The sequence below is a fragment of the Tympanuchus pallidicinctus genome, unplaced genomic scaffold, assembly GCF_026119805.1.
Source record: "Tympanuchus pallidicinctus isolate F22 unplaced genomic scaffold, pur_lepc_1.0 scaffold24, whole genome shotgun sequence".
Classification (NCBI taxonomy): Eukaryota; Metazoa; Chordata; class Aves; order Galliformes; family Phasianidae; genus Tympanuchus; species Tympanuchus pallidicinctus.
Genome location: NW_026294741.1, coordinates 4,183,564 through 4,210,360, shown reverse-complemented (window position 1 = coordinate 4,210,360; position 26,797 = coordinate 4,183,564). Strand labels below are relative to the sequence as shown.

The 26,797-nt window shown below is 48.7% G+C and overlaps 2 protein-coding genes across 2 annotated transcripts in view; one reads left to right on the top strand and one right to left on the bottom strand.

Moving 5' to 3' along the window:
- Nucleotides 1-26,797, bottom strand: part of BLTP2 (bridge-like lipid transfer protein family member 2) — a 69,296-nt gene that overhangs the window by 15,421 nt on the left and 27,078 nt on the right. The window lies entirely within an intron of this gene.
- SUPT6H (SPT6 homolog, histone chaperone and transcription elongation factor) lies at nt 9-26,708 on the top strand. The gene is made up of 37 exons (XM_052689267.1): nt 9-125; nt 5,106-5,237; nt 5,730-5,888; nt 6,045-6,115; nt 6,500-6,695; nt 7,289-7,373; nt 7,762-8,035; nt 8,852-8,953; nt 9,621-9,737; nt 10,242-10,331; nt 10,675-10,817; nt 11,065-11,216; nt 11,609-11,707; nt 11,881-12,010; nt 12,120-12,270; nt 12,689-12,843; nt 12,991-13,186; nt 13,529-13,668; nt 13,747-13,864; nt 14,180-14,256; nt 14,844-14,979; nt 15,369-15,506; nt 15,846-16,013; nt 16,538-16,665; nt 17,404-17,611; nt 17,953-18,100; nt 18,361-18,503; nt 19,236-19,376; nt 20,420-20,615; nt 20,731-20,969; nt 21,232-21,345; nt 22,001-22,125; nt 22,598-22,710; nt 23,023-23,100; nt 23,188-23,354; nt 24,482-24,669; nt 24,831-26,708. The coding sequence occupies exons 2-37, from the start codon at nt 5,129-5,131 to the stop codon at nt 25,015-25,017; spliced, it is 5,181 nt and encodes a 1,726-aa protein (XP_052545227.1). The 5' UTR covers nt 9-125; nt 5,106-5,128; the 3' UTR covers nt 25,018-26,708.

Sequence of the window (26,797 nt, the reverse complement as noted above, 5' to 3'; positions counted from 1 at the left end):
CGCTCTGCCCGCCCGGAGATCGCAGCTCGTCTGCTCCACCCCCCCCTCCTTCTCCTCCTCCCCCCACCCTCCTCGTTCGCTTCCACCGCTGCCGCCGAGGCCTCCATTTTCCCTCAGCGCCCCGGGTAAGGCCGCGCCGGGTTGAACGGCAGGAGTGAGCCGGGAGCGGCGCGGGGGGCTCCGGCCAGCAGGTTGCCGGGCTCCGAAACCTCCTCTGGGGCCTGCCTGCGGCTGGGAAGCCGCCGTGGGGCGGGGGGAACAGCGGGTGGGGGGGGGTGCGGTCGGGCCTCCACGCCTCGTCCTCGGTTGTGAAGTGAAGGCAGAGCCGCCCCAGCGCTGCAGGGCTCCGGCTGAGGGCTGGCCGTGGCTGTGGGCTGGCTGTGGAGTGGGGAGGACCCTCACCGACCCACGGGGGCAGCGAGGTGTGGCAGGGCCTTCTCGTGGGGCTGTGCTGAAACGTGGAGATTGCGGGAGGGGAGCGGAGGAAAGCATCGCCGTGCTGCCTTGCCGGCTGGGGGGGGAAGAAGATCTCAATTTCTTAGAGGTTTATTGTGCTCTTCTTTGGTTCCTGCTCGCTCCAGGCCTTCAGCAGCAGGTCCTGTGCTGATGAAGTGCTGTGTTTGGTTATCAACGTCTGACACAGCCCTGCTTCACTTTCCCTCCCTCCCCCCCCCCAAAAAAAAAAAAAAAGGCTGTGGGGTAGCAGCCCTCCATGGGATCAGTAATCAGTGAAAAAGTGACACGTGAAGGGTCAGGGGAGCGTGGTGCTGCCAGTGGGGAGTGGTTATTGTGGAGGTTCGCAGTCATCTGTTCCTCTTTCTGGATGTGGTGTTATGGAGAAGGAAAGGAAGCGCTGAATTTTGACACTGAATTATTTAGGGTGGATAAACACGGCTGTGGGAGGATGCAGAGAGAGCCCAGGTGCTGCTGGGCGCTCACATGGTGGCAGTGGGTTTAATGAAGGCTCCAAATACTGCAGCGATTGACTCTGCATCGGTTCTCAGTGCTGAAGAAGGAGCTGGGAACGTGTCAGCAGTGGCTTTCTCCTGAAACAATGCTTCAGTGCCACACCAGCGTCTAAAATGGGTGTTTTGGAATTGCTTAAAAGGTGCAGAGAGCAAAGCTGGAAACTTTGTCATGCTGCTGCATTGGCAGCCTGTGTGCTGGGTGCTGCAGGCATCTCTGGTTCACCCATCATGCAGGGGGGAGCTCAGCCCATGTTTCCTCACCCCAGGGGGACACAGGCAGGTGGGAAATGCGAGACAAGTGTGTGAAGTCGTGGAGAGGTCAGAGAAAGCAAGCAGGGTACGTCAGTTTTCTATTTCTTAGAGGAAATTATGACGCAGCAGGTCTAAAATAAACAGGCGGAAGTGCTTTTTCACACAACGTACCATTAGACCGTGGCACACATTGCCACAGGATGTTCTGAAGCACAATAGCACCAGGGAGGTGGGACTGGCAAGGAGCAATAAGACTCACAAAGCAGGTACTGGAACTGCCTGAGCTGCAGTGCCTCTCCTGACCTTCCTCTGTCACAGCATTGCTCATCTCCAGTTGCCGAACGCCGCACTGCAATGCCTCGTTTTGCTCCATTGCACACCGACCATCGAGGGGGAGAACATCTGGTTTAGCTTCGGACCTCCACAGTTTATAAAACAGCTGAGAAACCTAAATACATTACATATCACTGGTGCTGTAGCAGGGCTGGCAGGCTCAGCAGAAGTCTGTGCTTGCAGCAAGGAGTGGCTCTTAGCAGAAGCCTGCAGCTGATGAGGAGCCTGTGAGAGTGCTTGGTTGTGGTGTGAGTGCCTCAGCGCTCCGCAGGGATGCTCTCGTGGGCTTTACATGTTTCAAATTAAAGATGGTGATACAATCATCTGCGTTTTGCAGTGAGACACAGGCTGGAGGTCATTGCTCAGTGATGGGTGTTAAATCCACGCATTTGGGCTCAAATATGGCATTTTTATTTAATATAGGTGTTCGGGGGTTGGTCTCGATGATATCTAGAGGTCCCTTCCAACCCCTATGATTCTGTGATTGGTGTGTTTGTCACCTTTGCAGTTGGTTTGGCTTTTTCCTAATGAGCAGATTGTTGCAGTCTCCTGCTCTGTGGAGTACTCTTGCTGTGCTAGGATTAATGTCACGAACACCTCAATGACAGAATGAATGGATTGGGCTTCTTTAGGCACTACATTTTAATTTTGAGTCCAGTTTTCAAGCTTTCATATTCTCACGGAGCTTTCTGAATCCTCTCCAGTCCACCCATTTTGTCTTTGAAGTGCAGACATGAGAACAGGACCAAACTGTTCAGTGGTGAATTTGGCAAAGGTGTTTAGCAAAAAGATCCTCGGTGATCTGTGAGTTGAACCGTGAAATGGCAGAGATTAAAATGATCCCTGTCCATAAAACCATCCCAAAATAGCATTGGTGTGGCTCGGGAGCTTGATGTAGTTGCTCCCATGAAGGATGGGGAGCAGTCAGTTGTTGCTTGTGTTGTGAAATGTGCATGCAGTTCTGGCCTGAGCCTAGGTTAGCAAGTTTTTCTTGTTTTCTGCCTTGACACTGATATCATGGGACTGCTCCTGGGTCCACAAACAGGGTCCAGCTGGGTCTGCTGAATAACAAACACGTCTCACCACGAGAGACTGCTCTGTGGTTCTGCAATTACAGCTGAGATGCTTCCTATTTCCCTCATCCTACATCTGCTATGGCTGGGAGGCTTCTGTGGGCCATTCCTGATGCCAGTCCTGTCCCTGCCTTGGCTCAGTGCTGCCATGGCGAGGCACAGGAGCACTCTTTGTCATCTGTTCTGATATTTTGCAGGTGCTGGCTGTGTGTTTCCATTTCTGAACTTAATGCTTGTGTTTTGTGTACGGAACCGTGCCTGTCTCCAGCACTGCAGTCTTCTGATTGCAGTCCTGAGCAGCCAGCAGATAACTGGCTGTGCGGCCAAGGCTTTGCAGGTGCTTGAACATCTGGTTTGCAGCATGCTCAGCTCCGTCTGCCTTAGCAAAGCAGAGCGGTACCTGCAGTGCCTGGCCCTGCTGACATGATCTCTGGTCACTGTATTGACAGCAGACAGCTATCTGCTCTGTGTCCTCCAGTTAAAAGCAGCTTATAGACTCTGGAAATTTGCCACTGTGCCCTTGAGCCGAGCAAAGTGCAGGAACCCCTCCTCTGAAGCAGAGGTCAGGTAAGCACACAGGCCCAGCATTGCTCAGGACACCTCTGTGTCTGCTCCTGCTGCCATCACTGTGCTGCCCTTGACCCTGGTCCATCTTGATCAGTGTCTGTTGGCTGTGAGGTGTCCTGGGGTAAAGCTAGTTACTCACAGAAGTCTGTCTGCTCTTGCAGAGGTAAACATGCAAGTCTGGGTGCTGTTTCCCTGCATTTTTAGTGTTCTCGTGTAATTTAGCGTTCGCTCCCGTGCCACAGCGATCTCCCACTCTCTCCTGGGGTTGTTACAGGAACGGGGATGCTGCTGGGATGCTCTGAGGGTGGATCCAGTGCCTGATACAGGCAGAGTAGCCTGGAAATCCTCGGTGAGAATGGATCCCTAGAGCCAGACAAACGGCTCTCTGAACAGCAGCACCGGTCCGAAGTCCATATCTTCACCCGTGTGGGAAGAGGTCTCTGCCTGTCTTCTGTGTTATTTCAGATGAATGCCTCTCTCAAAGGGAGGGTGGAAGAGGCATCGTTAGTACGTATCTGATTCAGCATCTCCATGGTAATAGCTGCCCTCGCTTCCATTTGCTGTGCTAAATGACATCTCCTCTGTCCTGGGGTGGAATTCAGCAGAGCTGAAAGCTCCCTGTGTCGTGGGTGGCTGGCTTGTGTGGAACCTGCTCAGCTGGATCATTACGTGAGATGGGCTTCCAAAGTCATAGCTGTTCCCTGCGTCCGAACAAATTTCATCTGACGTGAGCTGAAATGACCAGGAAATGGTAGAACAAGTGCTGAGGAGGAAAGTTGGAACTGCAAGTGAAATGTTTTGCTAGCAGAGAGTGATCAAATTGCACGTAGCACTGTGATGAAGGTTTTTTTTTTCCTTGCTGTACAAGTGGAAACAGTGTAGAAAAAGCAGCTTGGTGTGCAGTGATGTTTGTGTTCATACACCCTGGTGAGTACAGAAGAATAGGTGAGGAAGTGTGGAACTGACATCATGCTCCTGCTGAAGCTGGCAAAACAAAGCAACTCCTGTTCTCCAGTGCACGCAGTTACACGGTTCATCAGTGGCATTTGCTTTGAAATGCAGAAAGCATTTACCTGGCATTTGTGCTGCCTTCAGTGATCGATGTGCTGCCTTCTGGAGCGTTATTATGAAGGGGGATGCTGGAGTGTGTGACATCTGCAGTGCCCTCCTGAGGGCAGGGAGCACGCTGTACCTGCGTGCTGTGCCAGGGCGGTGATGTCCTGTCTGGTGCAGAGCAGCAGCCTTGGCTTGCTGTGGCTTCTCCCTGTCTGGAGCATCATAAATAGGTGTTGGCCGCAGCCACGGGGCCCTGAGCCAAGGAATATGAGCTGCTATCTGCTTGCAACTGAGTTCTTTCCCTTGTCTTTGTTGTGGGCTTCCTTTAGTGAGATAGGGCCAATGCATTCCTCTGGAGCTATTCATGTTTTAAGACATAAAAGATTCTCCAAGATCTGCATTTTTTTTTTTAATTGATCTGAGGGGCAAATCCCTGGGTTTTTTTTGAAGTTGCTGTGTTTGTGCACCAGATGTGTGGATCTCTGACACAGCGCTGCGTTGGGGCTGGCGTAGGGCTGCTGTCCTGGCCAGGCGTGAGGGTATGGATGGGATGAAGGGCTTTGGCTCTGTGTGCTGCTTCAGCTGGAGCTCAGCTGTGCAGTGAGTGCTGTCGTGACAGTCGTGTTCTGCTCACTGAGACACAGCCTGACAGGCGCCGGCAGCCTCTGGCTGCTGCCTTCACTTGCCTAATCTCTGGTGACAGGGATGTGCAGACAAGGGGGGCTCTGGGTAATTCAGAGCCTGGACAGATGATTTGAAACCTTGCCTTAGCTGTCTTCTTTCCAAAACCCAGCAGGGGGAAGTGCTTGTGTTCCCATCCCTCAGCTGCTGTGATGGATGTGTTCTCTGTCCCCAGTTCCTGCGTGAGACGCCGCAGCCATGTCTGACTTTGTAGAAAGTGAAGCAGAGGAGTCAGAGGAGGAGTACAACCAGGATGGAGAGGTTGTTCCCAGAGTAACCAAGAAATTTGTAGAAGAAGATGAGGATGGTGAGTGTATCTGTCTGCTCTGGCTTTGCTGAACCATCTGTGTGCTTCACTGCTCTGTTTTGCATCGTGTCACTGCAGATGGAGCAGTAACTGTGCAGTGATAGTGTGACCATCTGTAGTCAATATTCTCAGCTGTTTAAGTGCTTCCTTTCCTCACAATTCTTAGATGGGTTTTATATTTGGTAATGGAAAATAGACTCCTTCACCCCCACGGGACTTTCAGGCACACAGTCTGATAGTAAACAGTAAAAGAATAGGAATTCTTCTGGTGTGACCACTCCACCTGTTCCATCTGCAGAGAGTGCATGAGACAATGCTCTCAAGAAATGGGGCTTCGGCATGAGCAGCTGACTGGGTTCTGTGTCAGTAAAAGTGTTTGGTTAAGACTCCATGCGTGGGTAGTGTGAAGGAAGATGTTTGTATAAAGCTGAGAAGGTGACTGGGCAGATAAACACTGCGTAAATGTCAAATGCTTGTTGCTCTCCACCCCAGATGAGGAAGAGGAGGAGGAGAATCTTGACGATCAAGATGAGCAAGGGAACCTGAAAGGATTCATTAACGACGATGATGATGAGGAAGAGGAAGAGGAGGAAGAAGCCAGTGACTCTGGGGACTCTGAGGATGATGTTGGCCATAAAAAGAGAAAGCGCAGTAAGTTTTGGGGTGATTGTTTATAGCAGGCCACAGTGTAACTCTCCCTCTGCCATGGGGGTCTGCGTAGCCTGGGTAAGCTGTACCCTCTCCTGGTTTGTCCATTCTGAAGTGAGTAAAGGGAGAATTTAACTTGTGATTGCTTTCCTCTGTTAGCTTTTGATGACCGCCTGGAGGACGATGATTTTGACCTCATTGAAGAGAACTTGGGTGTAAAAGTCAAAAGGGTGAGTTGTGTTTCCATGCTGCTGCTAATGGTGTGATGCATCTTAGCAGAGATGCTTGGCTCCTGCCTGCTGTGGTACTTCCTGCCTTCTCCTGGCCCCTTGAAAAGGAAGAGCTGAGTGCTTGAAAGAAGCACAATCTCTCCCTGGCACCTAGAGCATGCATTACACTTCCTGCATCGTTTTCAGCAGGCAGCTGTGTTGTGTGGCATGCTGTGCCAAATGAGCAGTATGGCTCTCTTGGAGCTGAGCAGGTCTTTGTCCCTCCTGCTCTTTCCAGTAATCACCTGGAAAGCAGAGGAAGCACAGTTCTAACCCAGCAGAGAACAGAAAGCTGGTGTGTCTGTGCCAGGACTTAGGGGCACTGACAAGCTTTTTTGCTTGCAGCAAAAATTCAGGCGTGTGCGGAAAATGTCTGATGATGAGGATGATGAAGAGGAGGACTATGGTAAGGAAGAACATGAGAAGGAAGCCATTGCTGAAGAAATCTTTCAGGATGGCGAAGGCGAGGAGGGAGGGGAAGCTGTTGAAGCTCCTGTTGCACCACCAGAAGAGGAAGAGGAGGAGGAAGAAGATGAATCTGGTGAGTATGGATGGTCTGAAGCTTGTAATAGGATAAAAGCACTGGAACAAAGTATGGTTTTCCCTAAAGTTAACCAAAACCTGTAGCTTTTGTTGGTCTGATCAGTACAATCTTTAGAATCAAAAGTGAGCAGATTTAGTTTGGACTGAACAGTTTAGATGAACAGAAGCATTTTGCATACGCTACTGTGTTCAGTGTTTAAACTTCCTTCAAAGGGAAAATGCTTCAAAAGATGTTAGTGGAGGTTCTGTTTAGCACCTGGTAGCACATTGCACACCTGCCCTAATTCTGCTGTTGGGCAGTAGCCCAACATCTTTGCTAACACTGTGCTGAAAGAGATGTAAAAATTGAGCCACTGATAGCTGCCAGGTGGCTTTTCCTGTTTTTAAAAGTTAGATCTAGCTGGTTATTGTGGTTCAGGCTTCTGGAATACCTGAGGTTGGTGCAGGAGATGCTGTGGGTAGCTGTGCAGGCCAGCAGCCACTTAAGTCTGTGGTGCAATTGCACCAACTGCACTGGCTGAGCTGAAGTTTGTTATTTACTGGCTTAAGATGTGAGTGTCCTGACTTGCTAAAATGGTTCTCTGTGTCCAGACATTGATGACTTCATTGTGGATGATGATGGACAACCTCTGAAGAAGCCAAAATGGAGGAAGAAGCTCCCAGGATACACTGATGCGTAAGTATTGATTGCAAGTTGGCCTAGAGCCTCGAAACCAGTGCTCAGCTTACTTGATTTTTTGCAACTTCAGTGTGATTCTGCTTGTGGTTGGAAATTGCTGGTCTTGTTCCCTAGAGGAATCTGTTAAATGTAAAGATGGGGCTTTAAGTCTGTGGCTTCGTAAATGCCTGCCTTCTTCCTTTTCCCTGGATTGTTTTTTTTTTATAAGAATATCAATAGTAGTCCCTTAAGAGAAATATTTGCTTTTAAAGCTCAAACAGTTGTGCATCTATCCACAATTTTTAACGTTGGTGCAAAAATAAAGCTTAGACCATAGGTGTTTTGACCAGAACAGTATTTTTTTTGAACTGCATAATGGGGCTGAAGAATAATTTTTGCATTCCAGTGCTTTGCAGGAAGCCCAGGAAATCTTTGGTGTGGACTTTGACTACGATGAGTTTGAGAAGTACAATGAGTATGATGAGGAGATGGAGGAAGAATATGAATATGAGGATGAAGAAGCTGAAGGAGAAACCCGTGTCCGACCCAAGAAGACTGCCAAGAAACGTGTCAGTCGGCGAAGCATCTTTGAGATGTATGAGCCCAGTGAGCTGGAGAGCAGTCACCTAACAGATCAAGACAATGAGATCCGAATGACAGACATGCCTGAGAGATTCCAGGTGAGGGAGGAGAAGGGTTTCAGTGTGCAGACAAAGCATGTCAGCTCCGAACAAACACAGCAGGCCTGGGGCCTGCAGGCTGACTTTCTCACCTGGCTTCTGGGTGGATTTCAGCATCTCTGATCCCACCTCTTAAATGTAACTGAAACTCAGTGGGCAAACGTGACAATGAAGCTGAATTGTTGTGACTCTGGAAATCCAAAGGGGTTTTAGCACTGGTCATAGTTTCTCTTTGGCCACTGGGTGCCAGTGTTGCACTGCTGGGTGCAGGGTTTGTGCTCTTCTGAGATGCCCTTTGTGCTGGATGCTGTTAGCAATCCCATGAGTCGTACCTTTGCCTAGCAAGAGTGAAACTGCAGCACCAGAGAAAGCTTTCTGGGGTTTTCTGACCTACAGCTATGCTAGTCAATGCAACTGCTCCATGCAAGGTGTTTCTACAACCTGCTTTAATTCAGGTGATTGGGACTTGTAAGAGCAAAGTCCTTTTGTGCTGCTAGGAATCATTCTGGTATGACATTTTTGTCATAATTTCACCCCATATTCAGATTTCCCCAAAGAGTCACTGCTCTTTGGCCTCCTTTTAAAACATGTTGGTACCTCTGTGCACAGAGACCTGCTACTCACCTTTGTGAAAGGTGATGTTGAAGCTGCTGGCTTTTGAAAGGACCTTTATTCCATGCCAGTGCATACAGTGAAAGAGAGTAAAATACAGTAAAATCTTCTGTTCAGACATTTTGTCATCAGTGATTGGATCTAGACTCTCAGAGAGGATTTGGAGCTGGTTTATGTGCTGTTATTCCTGTTGCCTTTTCACAGTTGAGATCCATCCCTGTAAAAAGTGCTGAAGATGATGAGCTGGAGGAAGAAGCTGACTGGATTTACAGGAATGCATTTGCAACACCCACCATTTCCTTGCAGGTAAAGGAACTGTGCCTGGGACCTCTGTCCTAAGAGAACTGGTGACTTGAAGGTGCTGCAGATTTCCAACCTAGAGGCACTGTTGTAAGAGTCTACTCAAAAAAATGTGGTGCCCAATGTCATTTTCTTCCTGTGTTTTTATGGGTCACACACATCTTCACATTGCCCAGGGAGGTGGTGGAGTCACCGAGCCTGGGGGTGTTCAAGGAAAGGCTGGATGCTGTGTTGAGGGACGTGGTTTAGTGGGAGCTATTGGGAATAGGGGAACGGTTGGACTGGGTGATCTTTTAGGTCTTTTCCAACCTTGGTGATTCTATGATTCATTTTCACATCCACAGAACAGTATAAAAAAAACCAAAACAAAACAAAAAAAAGAACAGAGAGGTTGCAAGAATTATTGACAAGAAAGATAGATCTCTGAGCCACTGTGTGCTTAGGGATAAACTGATATTAGCTGCCATCTGCTTTTAGCCATTAGTTACAGTAGCCAGATGCTGCTACTTCTTAAAGCCAATCAGGCTTTTCTGTGGTCTGCAATTGCAGTGTGAAGCTAAGCCTGCATCCCCTGCTAATAAAAGGGTCTCCGTTTCCCACCCTTAGCCTGGGCTGTGCTTTTAGGGGGATGCTCAGGAGTGCAATCATCTTAATGTGCTGTTTATCCTTTTAGGAAAGTTCTGACTACCTTGATCGTGGACAAGCCAGCAGCAGCTTCAGCCGCAAGGGACCCAGCACCATCCAGAAGATTAAAGAAGCCCTGAATTTTATGAGAAATCAACATTTTGAGGTACTTTGTAACTCAGCTTCGTTTTTGAAACGCGATCTCATTGTACAGATGGGATGGTAGAGGGGCTGCTGGAGGCATTTAGTGTAACAAAGGAGATGAGTCTGTGATGGCCTACCTGACTGCCTCACCTATGGAAGATGGTGCTTCCCTGGAAAGTGTGGCTCATCTCATGTGAGCTGTGACAGCAGAGCTTTTAACATCTGTTTGATGAGGCTGCTGTTGCCGTGGTCAATCTGATAAATTAGATGGAGAAATTCCAGAGTCTCTTAAGCCTTATTTGTTCCATAAGATGTTTATCTTTATATGAGAGGCGTTGCTCGATTTCACAGAATCTCTTTGGGGTATGTGATGTATTACTTATTGGAACAGTCGGAGGAGCTGTGTCATGATTCAGCACATCTCCCACACTGCTGCCCCATCAGTTTGTTCTCCTAAATGAACAGCAGCAATCTCTGGATTTGGTCTCCTTTCACTTGGTGTTGATGAGTCTCATTTCTGACCTAGGTGCCATTCATCGCCTTCTACAGAAAGGAGTACGTGGAACCAGAGCTGCACATCAATGACCTCTGGAGTGTGTGGCAGTGGGATGAGAAGGTGAGGAGTGTTTTCAGTGCTTATTATCCCACTGGTATTTACTTTATTTTCCTACCTAGACTGATACTTTTGTATAGTGACTTTGTATAGTGTAAGGAGTACCCATTCCTTTTCTGCTATTAGGTAATTCAAATCTTTTTCTGTTAACGTGATGTGAGACAAAACCTGCCACAGATTTATCACAGCTGAGCATGGCTGGGGGTGAAGATGTTGATAATTATTTTTACATGACGATCTGGGATCCTGAGAGTGCCTCTTCAGGAGCTCCTTGCTGGGAAGAGAGAAGGCAGATGTAGCACGCAGCTACATTGCATTTCAGTGGAAATTTCTGTTTTGGTGTTAGTGGACCCAGCTGAAGATCCGCAAGCAAAACCTGACACGTCTGTTTGAGAAGATGCAGGCCTACCAGTATGAGCAGATCTCTGCTGACCCAGACAAGCCTTTGGCTGATGGAATAAGGGCTCTTGATACTACTGATATGGAGAGGTATGGTGTCGTGACTTTTTCTGTATTCATTCCGATGTAACTTAAGGTGCATATTGCACTGCAAGCCAGAGAGCAGATATGGCCTTTAAACTCACTACAAAACCAGTAATAAGAAATGTTTAAAACTCTTTCACAAGAGGACCCAAGTGCTCCATTTGCCTGACCTGTACCGGAGCAGGTTCCTTGAGCACTCTAAACACAGCTCAGCTGAAAGCAGGGTGTAACGTGCTGGCTTTGCACATTCTAGGCTGAAGGATGTGCAGTCCATGGATGAGCTGAAAGATGTGTATAATCACTTCCTGCTGTACTATGGGCGAGACATCCCCAAGATGCAGAATGCTGCAAAGGCTGCTCGAAAGAAGCAAAAGCGTATCCGAGAAGATGGTGAAGAGGAAGAAGGTTTGTATTTAAGCTTAAGAAGTTTCATAGACCTGGGCTGGTTCAAAATCCTGGTTCAAAATAGTAGTAAGAAAGTTTGTTGAAAAGCCTGGGTGTGTGCATAGATCTGCTGCTCTCTTCTGTCTTAGCTTAGTGCCAGGTCTTCCAGGCATCTCTAAAAATGTTTAGGATTTGCCATACAGGATTGTTGTTTTTCCAAGGAACTGAGTATCCTCCTTCATGACCAGGGTATTATAAATGACTTTAAGGCTGCTCTGAGTTTTCATGTTCTCATGTGATTCAGGAACAGTGGTGCACAATGTAATTTGTGTTTGTCCCCTTGAATGTGCTGCTGATGTACTGCAGGTGACTGGATGTGACTGGATGCCTTGCTAAACATGTGCTTCCCATAGGTGAAGGGGAGGATGCAGAAGATGATGAGCAGAAAGGGCCTGAGCTGAAGCAGGCTTCCCGTCGGGATATGTACACCATCTGTCAAACAGCTGGGCTGGGTAAGAGCTCTGCTCTGTCACTCTGAGCTTGCAGTGCGTGTGCTGTGGCCTAGCCTGCACTTCCAGGTTGTGTGGCTTACCTGTAGGAGGAGGGCTGATAGTTGAGCTCCAAGTAAGCTACAATACCCCTCTCATCATTTGTGTGATTTTATTTTTGAATTCTTTTCCCTTAGATGGCCTGGCTAAAAAGTTTGGTCTGACACCTGAGCAGTTTGGAGAGAATCTCCGAGACAGTTACCAACGTCACGAGACAGAGCAGTTCCCTGCAGAGCCCCTGGAGCTGGCCAAGGACTACGTGTGTAGGTCAGTGTGTGGGGATCCTCACCGAGGTCTTGTAGGGGGCAGGGGAAAGGATCTGGTTGTGTTCTCACATCCCAAGACTGTGTTGCCTTTTTTCTTTTTTTGCTTTTAGTCAATTCCCAAGCCCAGAAGCTGTTCTGGAAGGAGCACGGTACATGGTAGCATTGCAGATAGCCAGGGAGCCTTTGGTCAGGCAGGTTCTGAGACAGACTTTCCAAGAAAGAGCTAAAATCAACATTTCACCAACCAAAAAGGGGAAGAAGGTAAGGAAAGGAGCTCTGACTCTGTGAGTCAGCTTGGGGAGGGATCTATATAATGTACAAATGCTTGTTTTGTGTCTAAAAACTTCTCCCATGTCAGTGGCAACTCGGAGTGAAGCAGCATGTGAGCTGGGCTGTTGCAGAGGCAAGCTCAGCAGCAAGCTGCATTTTCAGTCTCAGCATTTCATCAGACCTGATTCCTGCTGTTGAAATGCTGCCTTCAGTTGTTAGAACAGTCTTTGTTTTTTTGGGGGACTGGGAATGAATTTCACTGTGTCCTGCTGGGGGAGGAAATGGAAACTGGCAGGCGTGGACAGGAGTGAGGGAGTATTGAATAAAAAACATTGTCTACTACAGTGTACAGTAGGGCCTGTCTTTGTGGATGCCTGTATGCATGCTGATAGCCTTTTCTCTGTCCCAGGATATTGATGAAGCCCACTATGCCTATTCCTTCAAATACTTGAAGAACAAGCCTGTGAAGGAGCTGCGAGACGACCAGTTCCTGAAAATGAGCCTGGCAGAGGAGGAGGCACTGCTGACTATAGACATCAGCATAGACATGAAAGGAGTGGAGGGGTGAGTTCTCAGTGGTCATGGCTTGGCAGAGCTTATCCAACCAGTGCTGGTGTGCTGTCGAAGCTCTTCTGAACCCAAACTGTTCCTGGATGTCATGATTATATGTTTCTCCTCCTCTTGGTTTTTTCTTTTGTTTTTTTTTTTTAGTTATGGTAGTGACCAGACATACTTTGAGGAAATCAAACAGTTCTATTATCGGGATGAGTTCAGCCACCAGGTGCAGGAATGGAATCGGCAGCGTACCATGGCCATTGAGCGATCCCTCAACCAGTTCCTCTATGTGCAGATGGCTAAAGAGCTGAAGAACAAGCTGCTGGTGGAGGCCAAGGAGTATGTCCTCAAGGTGAGATGGGGTACAGATGCGTGTGAGACAGAGCTAAGTTTATAGATGCTAACAGTCCTGCAGCATGCTGAAGACAGCTGCTGGCAGCCCATATAAAGGCACGTGGGAAAGATGGATGGTGATGTGATCTGAGTCAGGTTCTCTTGTAACATTAAAGAGAAAAAGCAGATGCTTCAGAGGGAGAGAAGATGGACTTTGTGATTCTAGAGACCTAGTCATGATTCTGACAGAATATACTGTCGTTCTGCCTTGAGCAGTCCCTGACCTTCACTCTGGAGTAGGGCTGTGCCAAAGCTCCTGCACTGGATTCTCTCACTCCTCTCTTTCCTCCCTTCTTGCTAGGCTTGCAGCCGCAAGCTGTACAACTGGCTGAAAGTAGCTTCATACCGTCCTGATCAACAAGTGGAGGAAGATGATGATTTCATGGATGAAAACCAAGGGAAAGGAATTCGGGTGCTAGGCATTGCATTTTCCTCAGCCAGGTAAGAGGAATGGAATTGGCTCAAGATACATGTTCGGCTTTAGCAGTCCTCCATGTGTGAGTGATCTCTGTGTTTCAGGGACCACCCTGTGTTTTGTGCCCTCGTTAATGGAGAGGGTGAGGTTACAGACTTCCTCCGACTGCCACATTTCACGAAGAGAAGGAATGCTTGGCGTGAGGAAGAGAGGGAAAAGAAGGTGAGCCTCAACGCAGCTATTATCTTGAGACCAACACCCACAGGTTGCTCTTGGTACCGAGTGATGTACTGTGGGCTGCTAGGAATAGTCAGTCTGAAGTCAATATAGGCTTTGTCACTCTTGTGTGCAAGAATCTTGCCTTTTTTCCACACTGCAGTCATTCTAGAGAGGAGAGGTTGCTTCCAACTAGATTCCAGTTTAAGATAGCAGAGTGGGAAGATTTTCCCTGTGAAATAGGAAGCAAAAACTGGTAGCTGATTCAGTACAGAAGCCCTGTAGCTTATCTACCCTGACCTGTCTCACTTCTCTTTCTAGGCACAGGATATTGAAACCTTGAAAAAATTCCTTTTGAACAAGAAGCCTCACGTGGTCACAATTGCAGGCGAGAACAGGTCAGATAACAGATTGTTGTCTTCCTTCCACTTCCAAGTCTCTCTGCAGTGTTTTCCTTATTCTTCTCTATATTGCAGTGCTTGGACAGTTAGTGGGAGAAGGGTAGGACTGATGGCACCTCTCCCCAGGTTTTGAGCAGGTAGTAAATAGCATTGGGCATCCTTACTGGATTCTTAGCATACTGGGTCTCTCCTGCCTCAGGTGGAAAGCTAACATGGAACGCAGCTTTAAGTAAACCAGAAAATTACCTACTTTCTTCTGGAAGCAAAGAGCTGTCTACCAACAGCTAGGCTTGTTAATGCTACTTCCAGCAGAGAAGGGTGGTGGCTATAACACTGTGGTGATGCAAGGTCTATCGTGAATCCTCGCTGTGGATGATTTTCTCTCCAAACTGACCTGACCTGTTCTAGGAGACTTGCTCTCTGCTGTTCTATTTCTAGTTGACCTGTGATTTTGTTGTTTTTGCTTTAAGGAATCTGTTTTGTCAGTGATGTGTCATAAACCATTGATTGGTGATATCTCCTTCAGTGGTTTGAGGACTCAGCTTTGCGTTCTCCCTTCAATACCTTTGGTCATTTCTCCCTAGGGATGCTCAGATGCTGATGGAGGATGTAAAGAGGATTGTTCATGAACTGGATCAGGGGCAGCAGCTGTCCTCTATTGGAGTAGAGCTGGTAGATAATGAACTGGCCATCCTCTACATGAACAGCAAGAAATCTGAGGTGAACCTTCTGTTACTTTAGCCACTCCTTAGCCTTTGGCTCATTTGTGCTGTCTCAGCTTCTGTTTATTATATTGACCCAGCCTCCTGTCATACTTGCCTCGCATGATCCATTTAGAAGGTGACATGCTGATCCTTAAGTCAAGGCAGAACATCTTGTTTAGGCTTCTCAAAGAAAAGCCACACTAGCAGATGCACAAAGTAGATGTTGGTGTGGTCTGAAAATCTTTTTCAGCTGAGTAGATGGCCTCATTTTGTTCTTATTTCAAGCAGGCTTCCTGGGAGGCCTTTGATCTCAGCTCTCTGCACGAGCAATAAGTGTCTCCCTTTTCCAGTCTGATGTGTCTTAGGTTGGCATACCACAAAATGTGATTTTGTGGCCTCTTGCAGAATGAGTTCCGGGATTACCCACCTTTGTTACGCCAAGCAGTTTCCCTCGCTCGTCGCATTCAGGACCCTCTCGTAGAGTTTGCTCAGGTCTGCAGCTCTGATGAGGATATTCTGTGCCTGAAACTCCATCCTCTGCAGGTAAACTTTCATTATGGGATCTCTTGGAAGGAGGGTTCCATCTCTGGAAAACAAAGTTGCTTGAAAAGCCTGGGCTTTTTTGCTCTCAAGGAAAAGAATTCCAAGTTGAACTGGTGCAAATTCTGTCTGTTCTGGGCCATGTTCAGGCTACACAGCACCTGTTGTTTTTTTTTCCTGCCTTTAGCTCATCTGCCCCCTGCCTTTAGGTTCTTCTCAGAGAGTAACTCTGAGGTGCAGTACAGCACCAGAGAGCCATTCCTACTGCATTTGGTCCAGCTTGCTCATGGCAGAGCGTTGCACACATCCCCTTGTGAAGCTAACACCTCTCCCTTCTGTCAGGAGCATGTGGTGAAGGAGGACCTGCTGAACGCCCTCTACTGTGAATTCATAAACCGTGTGAATGAGGTGGGAGTGGATGTCAATCGGGCAATTGCTCACCCTCACAGCCAGGCTTTGCTGCAGTATGTGTGTGGCCTGGGACCACGCAAAGGCACTCATCTGCTAAAGGTAAGGAAGCTTCTTTCACTGCCTACATAAACAGTGCATCCCTAATAGCGTGCAGGTTGGCCTGATGGCAGTGCTGTTACAAGCTGAGTCAGGGTTGTTTGTGCCAGGTGCAGCTGACAGCTCTGTCAACATGTTTTCATGTGTGTTATCTCACTGCTCCTAACCCTGAAGCTGTGCACAGACTTACGTCCTTCACAGGCCCACGCAACTCAGCAGATCTCAGTACTAGTCTGCTCCTCAGCTCCTAGGAACTGACACACTGTTAGAGCATCCGGATGCCTTCCTACTGTAGAAAACAGAAGGCAAAAAGCCAGCACTTTTCCTGAGAGCTGGAGCTGTTCCACGTGGAGTCATCCTTTCATACGACACTGAGACACAGGCAGGGTGCAGTAGTTAATGATTTGTGATAGGCATGGCTATGTCGGATGATTGGAATGCTGTACTGTACAGTGCAAGTCCTCTGCTTTTCCTGGGAACCCCTTGGGTTTGAATCAGAAAGTTTACGCTGCTCCTTCTTGTTCCAGATCTTGAAACAAAACAACACACGTCTGGAGAACAGGACCCAGCTGGTTACGATGTGTCACATGGGACCCAAGGTGTTTATCAACTGTGCAGGCTTCATCAAAATTGACACAGCATCGCTGGGCGATAGGTGGGTATTGGGTTGCATTCAGTGCCTGACAGCAGAGCGTGGGGTTATCAGAGAGTGACAGGCTGTAACAGTCTTGGAGTGTGGAGTCCACGTTTCCAGGAGTTTCTGTGTGGCTCCTCTGATCACTGGCCAAATTCAGGTATTGCTGGTGGTTAATCTGATTCCTAAGGGCAGCTAAACCTGTCCAGCAATGTGAGCCTTAAACTTTAATTATATAGCTTGCCATGGTGTGAAAGACCCTTTGTGGTCAAGAGGAACTGAACTAAAAGCAGTTGTTCCCTAACTTTCCATAGTACTCATGCATGTGCATTGGAAACCCATGTGTATTTTGGTTTCTGAGCAGTCCTAACAATGGTTTCAAAGCTGAGGTCTAAATCAGCAACTTTCCCACTAGTTTAAGAGGAAGCTGGTAAATGTGTGGAGCATGATGTTTCTGGTAACTGAACAAGAGGTGTGTGTGTTTGGAGAACAGCAGTAGCACATCTGGAAAGTCCAACAAGCCCTGCAGTGCAGAAGCTGCAGACTGGAATTTGTCCTATATTGCTTTAGATCCTGCTGATTGAGTAATGAAAAATTAACTGTCCTGTCTAAAATAGCAGTTTGCTTTGGGGTCAGTGATGGTGGAGCACCCACACAGCCAGCAGCGGTGGTCAGTAGCATAATTTGTTACTGAGCTGAAGGAGTTGGCTGTGGAACTTGCTGAGTCCTTATCTGAACGTGGCTTTGGTTTTATTTCAGTACTGATTCCTACATTGAAGTCCTAGATGGCTCCAGGGTCCATCCCGAAACCTATGAGTGGGCAAGAAAAATGGCAGTAGATGCCTTAGAATATGATGAGTCAGCTGAGGATGCGAATCCTGCAGGAGCTTTAGAGGAGATCTTGGAAAACCCTGAACGACTGAAGGACCTGGATCTCGATGCCTTTGCTGAAGAGCTGGAAAGACAGGTACAGAGGGTGGCTCCTGGTGCTGAGAAACAGAGGGGCAGCTGTGTTGTCCACCTCAGTTTCTTAGGGTTTTGGAATGGGTGACCTTTGTCCATTTTAGGAGCTGAGCACTTGGCTGCTACTGTTGTAAAATGTATAAATAGCCTTAACAAGCATTCTGTGTCTGACAGCGCTGTGTAGTCGATGCTGATGGGGGGAGGGGGCAGATGGTAATTAGTCTGTTAAACTTTTTTAATGTTGGTGTTTGATAAGTTCATTGAATTCTTTCATAATTCATAGCACGTTCCCTATTCACATCCTTCTTGCAAGTCATGGCTTTTCAACCTTTGAATCCTACACAGGGCTATGGTGACAAGCACATAACTCTGTATGACATTCGAGCTGAACTCAGCTGCAGGTACAAGGACCTCAGGACCCCATACCGTTCTCCAAATACAGAAGAGGTCTTCAATATGCTGACCAAAGAGACTCCAGAGACTTTTTATATTGGTATGTCCCTGTTCACTAAGAGAGAGAGCTTACTGTCATCCTGAGTTTACTTCAGATATGTAGATGTGGAACAAGAGGTGGTTGGTGGGGGTGACATTGGGATAATGCTGATGTGACTCACATACGAAGCAGCTTGTCAAGTACCTGGGAAGTATCTTAACACCTTCATGTACGTCTGCCTTAGATCAAGACAGGTATCTGGCTCTGCACTTGGCTTTCACTTCTTCATTCTCTGCTTTTCCTCTCCCATCACTCTGCAGGTAAAATGATCATCTGCAACGTGACTGGGATAGCACACAGGCGGCCACAAGGAGAAAGCTATGACCAGGCAATACGGAACGACGAAACTGGTCTTTGGCAGTGTCCTTTCTGTCAGCAGGATAACTTCCCAGAGCTCAGTGAGGTGGGATTGCTTCTCGTGCTGGCCTTTGCTGGGAGTCTTCTACCAGACTTGAACATTTGGTAGGCATGCAGTTGGCAAAGGCTCTTGGAAAACAAGATATCAGAGCCAAAATTGCATCTGCAGTGCCATAGGCCCTCAACCTGGGCCTGACCTTGGATGACAAATGTAAAGTGTTCTGGTTTTGACTAATTGTTTCAATGTGGATTTGACAGGTTCCTTAGGGCTGCACTGTGAATTTTGGTGAACTAGACTAGGAGTGAAATGGTCTTGGTGACAAGCTGACTGCTTCTTTGCAAATACATAAAGCTGCCTGTGACATAGAGCACAGAAGTTTGTTTTGCCACCCTTTCAATTTTAAGAACTTTTCTGGACTCCCTGCTGCTTACTGTAGCTGTACTTTAGGTCTCTTCTGAACACTGCTAAATTCCAGCTTTGGTAATTGGTGACTTTAAAGTCCTACTGTGTTAATTAGAAACCAGCCCTAGCTGCAGGCTTTTATTAAGGGTCTAAAAATGTTCTGTCCTTCCCAGTTGCAAAGCCCTATAAGCTGAGCAGAATTGAAGTAGGAAGGCTGTGTTACTGGGCAGCTTTCGTTTTGAAGCCTCGTGCCCTCCTGTGCATCTGTGCTGGGTGCATCACTTTGCTGCCCCAGCTTTTAGATTTGTTTAGGTGTGAGCTGCCTGCTTCGTTTTATTTTCATGCTGAACGATTTTTATGTTTGTCTTGCTCCAGGTTTGGAATCACTTTGACAGTGGGTCCTGCCCAGGTCAGGCCATTGGAGTGAAGACACGTCTGGATAATGGTGTTGCTGGCTTCATCCCAACAAAATTTCTAAGTGATAAGGTGGTCAAACGGCCTGAAGAAAGGGTGAAGGTATGGAAAGGGTGGATTTTCACATATCCAGCAAGAACTGGAAGAGCATGGAGCCAACAGCAGTTCAGAGTTTGGTTAATAACACTGTTCCCTAAATGGATTTTCAAACCTTATTTTCATTGAAGGACTTCGAATCAGCAGCATGTTCAGGTTCTGATTAGTGCCCACAGTGCAAATCTCTCTTGGCAGCTGGTGGGAACCGTGTTAATCAGTTAACATGTTGTACTGCATGAGGATTTATTACAGTCTGGCTAAAGTCTGGGTTTGGGAGACCAGAAGGCATTCTAATGCAGAGCTGTCCTTTGTTCCTGACTTTTTAAAGAGTTCACAGAGCTGCTGTTAGGTATGCGAGGGTCTGCTTCCCACTCCTGTAGCTTTTACTTCTGCAGTTTATTTGTCAGGATCATCAGAGGTACAAACCTTGGTCAGGACAGGGTCTGGGGTTCTGAAAGAAGCAGAATCTCCTATTTTCATCCCGTGTCAAACCTCAATTTCAACATCTTTTCTGTCTCCTGGGATCTCCTGGCAGTCTGTACAGGTGATGGATAATGCTGTAAGCAGAAGTTTCTCAGCAGCTCTTTAAAGAGCTGTTGTTAATTTCAGCACGGTTAACTGGATTAAGACATTGCAGTTTTTGTGGTAGGATTTTCCATTTCCTTTTTAAGTAGGGAAGTCATTTGGGTGTCTTCCAGTCTGTTTCTGAACAAACTTCACTGCTTTCCTGTGCATCGTGAACCAGATCTGCTGTTCCATTGTTAAACATAGCTAACATAGCAAGTGGAGCAGTTTTCAGTGTGTATAGAGCACAGATAGTAAGCATGCTGGAGAGCTGCCAGCAAAAAAAAAAATTTCCTTTAATCTCTTTTTCAGTTTGAGTCATAACAGGGTCATTTTCATTGGTATGGAGCAGTCGCCTTAAAAAGTGGTAAAAATCAGCCTGAAGTATGTGCAGTAACTCATAACCTGCACGGGCTGCTCTGTAGTGCAGGGTGCCTGGCGTGTCAGCCTACCTGCTGATCCACTGCACTGCATCTCCCCTGCAGGTGGGAATGACTGTTCACTGCAGGATTATGAAGATCGACATCGAGAAGTTCAGCGCAGATCTGACCTGCAGGACCTCAGACCTGATGGATAAGAACAACGAGTGGAAACTGCCTAAAGACACCTACTATGACTTTGATACTGAGGCAGCAGATCACAAACAGGAGGAAGACATGAAGAGAAAGCAGCAGCGGACAAGTGAGTTTGTCATTTTTTTTTCCCACCCCTGTAACACCAGCCTTCCCAGAGTGCTTCAAGAGAGGAAGCACAGTAAGATGTCTACCTGCAATAAAGCAAATCCTTTGTCCCCCAGCGTACATCAAGAGAGTAATTGCTCACCCATCATTCCACAACATCAGCTTCAAGCAAGCTGAGAAGATGATGGAGACCATGGACCAAGGGGATGTGATTATTCGGCCAAGCAGCAAAGGGGAGAACCACCTCACTGTCACCTGGAAGGTGAATGATGGCATTTACCAGCACGTGGATGTTCGAGAAGAGGGCAAGGAGAACGCCTTCAGCCTGGGCTCTACGCTGTGGATTAACACAGAGGTGAGAGCAGAACTCACTTGGGAAGGACGTGGTGGGAAAGGAAAAGTAGCTGTTTGTCAGGGGCAGCTCAGCACAACTTCCTGTCCTCGCAGCTGCTTTCAGCCTGTTGCTGGAAGTCACTCTTATTCTTAGACAATTCTCAGCTCTTTACACTCAAAGTATCCAGCCTTGCTGAGCAAAATATTTTACTGATAGCTCTGTACTGCAAGCAGGGTTCCTCCTCACACGCCCTAAATACCTCCTTAAATGTGTTTGTTCAAAGGAGTTTGAAGACTTGGATGAAATTGTTGCTCGCTATGTCCAGCCAATGGCTTCTTTTGCCAGAGACCTGTTGAATCACAAATACTACCAGGATTGCAACGGTGGAGACAAGAAGGTGAGCCTGTCCCAGCCTGTGTGGAAGATTGAGAAGTGTGATAGAAGTTTCTTTGCCTGAGGGCAAGATTTTAAACACTAAGTCTAACATGAGCTGCTGGACTGAGATCTGATCTTGTTGTCGCCTTGGGATTGACAGCCACTTCCCAGCTGTAGGTCTCGGGGGCTCTGTCTCTGTGTGGAAGCAGTGGAGTCAGGATGGGTTCCTGCAGTGGGAGTGTGGTGTGCTACAACGCTGTGCCACAGCCCTGCCAGCAGGTATCACTGGAAGGAGAGCATTGGCTTTCTGTGACCTGGTGGCATTTGTGTATCTTCTCAGAAAGACAGAAGGAGTTGAGTTCTGTTCCTCTCTAGCTCCTTCCCTTCTATTACTCTCTGAGAGACACCTTCCAGTGGTGGCAGAATTGTGGCAGAGGAACATTGCTCTGCAGATCTGTGTTCTGAATTAGTAACGTATCTGGGCAAGTCCTCCCTACTGTGGTGCAGGCATTCAGAACCCTGCACAGAAACAGTGCACTTGGTGGCCCTTGTCAGAGCTGGGGAGAAAATGGGCTTGACAGCAGCATGGAGGGAGGCAGCTGCAGGTCCTATGTGTTGCTGAAGACGTAGGCTCTCCTTGAGCATCTCATTTTTTTTCTTTCTCTCTCTCGATTTAGAAGCTGGAAGAGCTGCTGATAAAGACCAAGAAAGAGAAGCCAACGTTTATTCCCTACTTTATTAGTGCTTGTAAAGATCTACCTGGCAAATTCCTCTTGGGTTATCAGCCTCGAGGCAAACCAAGGTAAAGGAGAGATAAGCCCAGCAGCTGGACTGCTGCCAGCACCACACCCCTGATTTTCCTTCTAGTTCTGTCAGTATCCCTCCTAAGTCAGGCCTCCTTTCATCCAAAGTGTGTCCTCCTGACAGGATCCATGTCTAGTAGTCAATCTCACCCAGGAGACTCCGACATTTCTAACCAGCTGGCTGCCACAAACGGTACTGCTCTGTGCAAGGGGTGTCACTAGGTAGAGTGTGAGCAGTGACTGATAGATTTCCTTCAAGGAAAGGCAAGGTGTTTTGGAGCTCTTCTTTGAGAGCAGGATGAGAACAACTTGGTTAGGTCTGCCTGTTCATTTTCAGTCCAGCCATCACCTGAGTTTGTAGGCCGTGCCTGTTCTGACTGTGGCCTGTTAGTTTGAGGGTGCTGGAAGCTGGTGTGGCTCTGAAGCAGCCTGTGATCTCCTGTACTCTCTTGCATTCTCTGCTCCTCACAGGATAGAGTATGTGACAGTGACACCAGAAGGATTCCGCTACCGGGGCCAGGTCTTCCCTACAGTGAACGGACTCTTCCGATGGTTTAAGGATCATTATCAGGATCCTGTTCCAGGTGAGCACCCCAAAATCTGAGTGTCTCAGCTGTTTCAAAGCAGTACTCAGCTTTTTGTCTTCCATGGAGCTGTGAAGAGCTCACCTGACAGTTGATCTTTCAGCTGAGTGGGTCATGCAGCAAAGGCTGGATTTGGCCTTTTCCTCTCCCTTAGCCTTCCCCACCATACAGTCCTGCCCACACCATGCCCTGGTAAGGCAGGATCTTGCCAGAACAAATGTTTCCAATTTTTTTTTTTTAATCTTTAGTTTAAGCCAATGGCTTTTCTTTGGGGAAAATGAATCCATCTCTTTTGTCTCATGTTTTGTGCAGGTATTACTCCCAGCAGTAGCAGTCGGACCAGGACTCCAGCCTCCATTAATGCTACTCCAGCTAACATTAACCTGGCAGGTCAGTGTGGGCCTTTTCTGGCTTGGAATTGGGGCACAGGGTCCTTCTCCAGGCTCTCTCTGTCTAACATAACGGCCTTTCTTGCAGACCTGACCCGTGCAGTGAACGCTCTACCCCAGAACATGACTTCCCAGATGTTCAGTGCCATTGCTGCTGTGACAGGGCAAGGGCAGAACCCAAATGCCACCCCTGCACAGTGGGCATCCAGTCAGTATGGCTACGGAGGCAGTGGAGGTGGCAGCAGCGCGTACCACGTAGGTGCACTTTTTAAGCCTTTGAAGGGAGTTGAGGCAAACAGCAGATCGCTCTGGCTCCTGAGGAATGTGGCAGGGTAGAGAGAGGGGATCCAGCGGTGCGGGCACACAGCTTTCTGTGATTGTGGCCTTCTTTCGACAGCGTGAGCTGCCAGAGGAAAGAGATTAGCTGTGAAGTTATGTGCTGAGTTTGCAGGGCTTTTCAGCTCAGCGTGCTAATCTCTGAGCCGCACCGGCAGGCGAGCACCTCAGCCTGACTGAACACCCACAGGCTTTGCATTGAGTGAGATGAAGGTGAACAGTTTCAGCTCGTGCTGAAGCCTTTCCTCATGCATGCTGGTGCCTACCTCCACCAGCACGCATTGCCAGCTCCCCAGCTGACCCTGAGGCAAAATGCAGCTGCATGGAGGTGCCTGGGTACAGGAAACACACCCTGCCAGCAGAGAGATCTAACAGAGAGGTGCTGCAAGACAAGGCTTGCATGGAGGAGTGATCCTCTTTTGGACCACCTTGGGAGGCTTTCATGGAGTTTGGCAGAAGTGTTGAGCTGAGGGTAGACAGGGACTGTGGATAACCCAGTGTATTAAGGGGATCTGAAGGGAGGTGAACAACGTGAGGCAAAGAGACTGAGTGCTCTGTTGGGCAAACAGTGAGCCAGCCGGCTGGGACTGGGAGGGAGCTGTCTTTTCTGCAGCCCACTGTGGCAGAAAATCAAGGCAAATGTGTCTGTTTTTCATGCCCACTCAGATATGATGTTTGTGCAAGCTTTCCCAAGTATCTCCTGCGCCTGTCTTTCTTCTGGTCCTCGCCTTTGCTTGGTTTCAATGTCTCCCCTCATACCCAGTGGGGAAGGCTGGCTGGTTTATGACTGGAGACTCAAGGGGGAGCAACAGGACCCAGAAATGTCCTGTGCTTAGCAGGGTGTTTCTCATTCTGCCCTGCAGCCCCTCGTTCCTTGGGCTGTGATCATTGCAAACCTCTCCTTGCTCAGATGAGGGGCTCCAGCAGGCCTAGGAGAGCGCAGCAAGGACATGCAGCAGCAAGCAGAGCAGTGGGGAGCGTGCCAGATCTCTGCCTCACAGCCCAGCAGTTTTCCTCTGTCTCCTAACAATATCTGCTCCCTGCAGGTCTTCACAACTCCAGCGCAGCAACCAGTGGCCACCCCTCTGATGACCCCCAGTTACTCCTACACCACCCCCAGCCAGCCGATCACAACGCCCCAGTACCAGCTCCAGGCCAACACCACACCGCAGTCCACGCAGTCCCAGGCACAGTCGCAGCCCTCGTCCAGTTCCAGACAGAGGCAGCAGCCAAAGTGAGTGGAAGAGTCGCATGCATGTCTGTGTCGGTTGCTTTCATGGTAGCACTGAACCCCATGAGTTCACCCCCGTGGGGCAGCGGGGAGGGAGGGCAGGGAAAGCTGCCCCAGTTTTTCTTGCCCGTGGCACATCTCACCTCCTGCCCGTGTCGTTACAGGACCAACAGTCACGCTGCCATCGACTGGGGGAAGATGGCCGAGCAGTGGCTCCAGGAGAAGGAGGCTGAGCGGAGGAAACAGAAGCAGAGGTTGACTCCTCGCCCGTCTCCCAGCCCCATGATTGAGAGCACACCCATGTCCATCGCCGGGGACGCCACGCCGCTGCTGGATGAGATGGACCGATAGGCCGTGCTGGACCTGACCCCGACCCTCCGTTCCCTTCTCTAGGAAGGGGAAGGGAGAGCACAAGTTGAACACGGCCTCCCTTCCCTCAGCCACGTAACTCCTGTTTTATACATCGTGAGATGGTGGGAAACGACTCGTGGTGATGTGCACCTGAGTGAACGAACAGACTTGGCAGAGCTGGTCTAAATATGTATACTATATATATATAAATATTTCATAGGAAAGGACAGCTGCAGCGGCCTCTGTGTCCCAGCTCCTGGCTCACCACTTGGGTGGAGCGAATCTGTCCTTCTGTGCGCACAGCAGTGCTGTCACTGCGACCACGAGGAAGCAAACCCAGCAGGATCTGCACACCGCTGGCCTGGAGTGAGCCTGTCCTATTTGGACTCTCCCATGCCCCGACCGTCTCCTCTCCTCACCCAGGGAGCGCGAAGCAAAGCCACTGGGGTTGTGACAAGTGAACCAGAGTTCTCAAAGGGTTTCTGTTGCCGTTTGCTCCGTGATCTCACACGTAGCAGGCTCTGCAAAGTCTGTGCCACCCTGCAGCCAGGGCACGGCAGCTCTGGGGCTTAGGGCTCACGCCAGAGAGAAACGCAGCTGTTGTACCAAAGGCTTGCTCTCCTCTGGCTTCTTTTGGAACAATATTTATTTAGTTTGTTTTGTTTTTGTGGGGTTTTCTGTTGTTTTGTTTTGTTTGTTTTTTTTTTAATCAGACTGCAAAGCAAAACCCCGGGCAGCAGCAGCTTAGCACAGGACAGACACATGGGCCGAAACACTGCAAGAGCTCCTATGGTGGAGAGCACCCAAAGCAGCTGAGAGTGCATGGCACCCTCCTCCATATCGACTTCCTCCTGCCCAACTGTAACCAGAAGGGGTGAATAAACTGTTTCTACGCTGGTTGAGAGGTTTTGTCTGCCCTGCGGTGCCTGCCCTCTCTTAGCGAGGGATTTGCCGTGGAAGGCGGTGAAAGTCACTGCTCCTCCTTCCTTCGGTGCTTGGAGGCTGAAACTTCTGCAGAGAAGCTGATTTGTGTGAAGCTGATCAAAACAGATACGTGCAGGCGTCGCACCCACATAGCGGGCACTGCCTGAGCTCACAGCTCTCACTGCCTGCGAGAGACCCCTGGGCTGGGAGCACGGAGCTGCGGTCCCAGCAGGAGCAGCTGCAGTGCAATGGAGAGATGGTTCTGAACTGGAAAGTTTTCTTTGCTGCACACTTTTCTCCTTTCCTCTTTTGTTAGTGAGGGTTTTCTATGGAAGCAGAGCCTTTGTTTCTCCTTGGGCTCCCAGTTCGCCTCCTCTTCGCTAGGAAATGAGCAAGAACCTCAGCCCCGCTTCAACAAAGGGCTTTTTGCATGTAAATGCTCCTGAAGAATGGCAGCAGCACAGGGGACAAAGCAGACACTGAGCCATGCGCTCCCGTTCTGGGCTGACATCGCGATCTGCAGCCTCGCAAGGGTGGGATGGGGCCTCTGCCTGCCTGGGTGGGGGGCAGCCCTGCTATAACCTTCCGCTATTTTCTTTCTTTCTTTTTTATTTCATGAAATTCGATGGCAGGATTCTGACTGGGAGCAGCTCTTTACCGGAGCCATACTGAGGAGGGGCGGGGGGGGGCTGACTGAGTGCTGTCGGCTCCTTTCCGGCCCTCTTTGTTTTTAGTTTTCCCAATTAAAAAGTTCTACTTTTGGGAAACTGCCTGCATCCGGCCTGTCTGTGCATCCTGCATCTGTGCTGTGCTCACAGCATCCCTGATGGGGCGGGAAGGAGAACGGCTCAGCCCT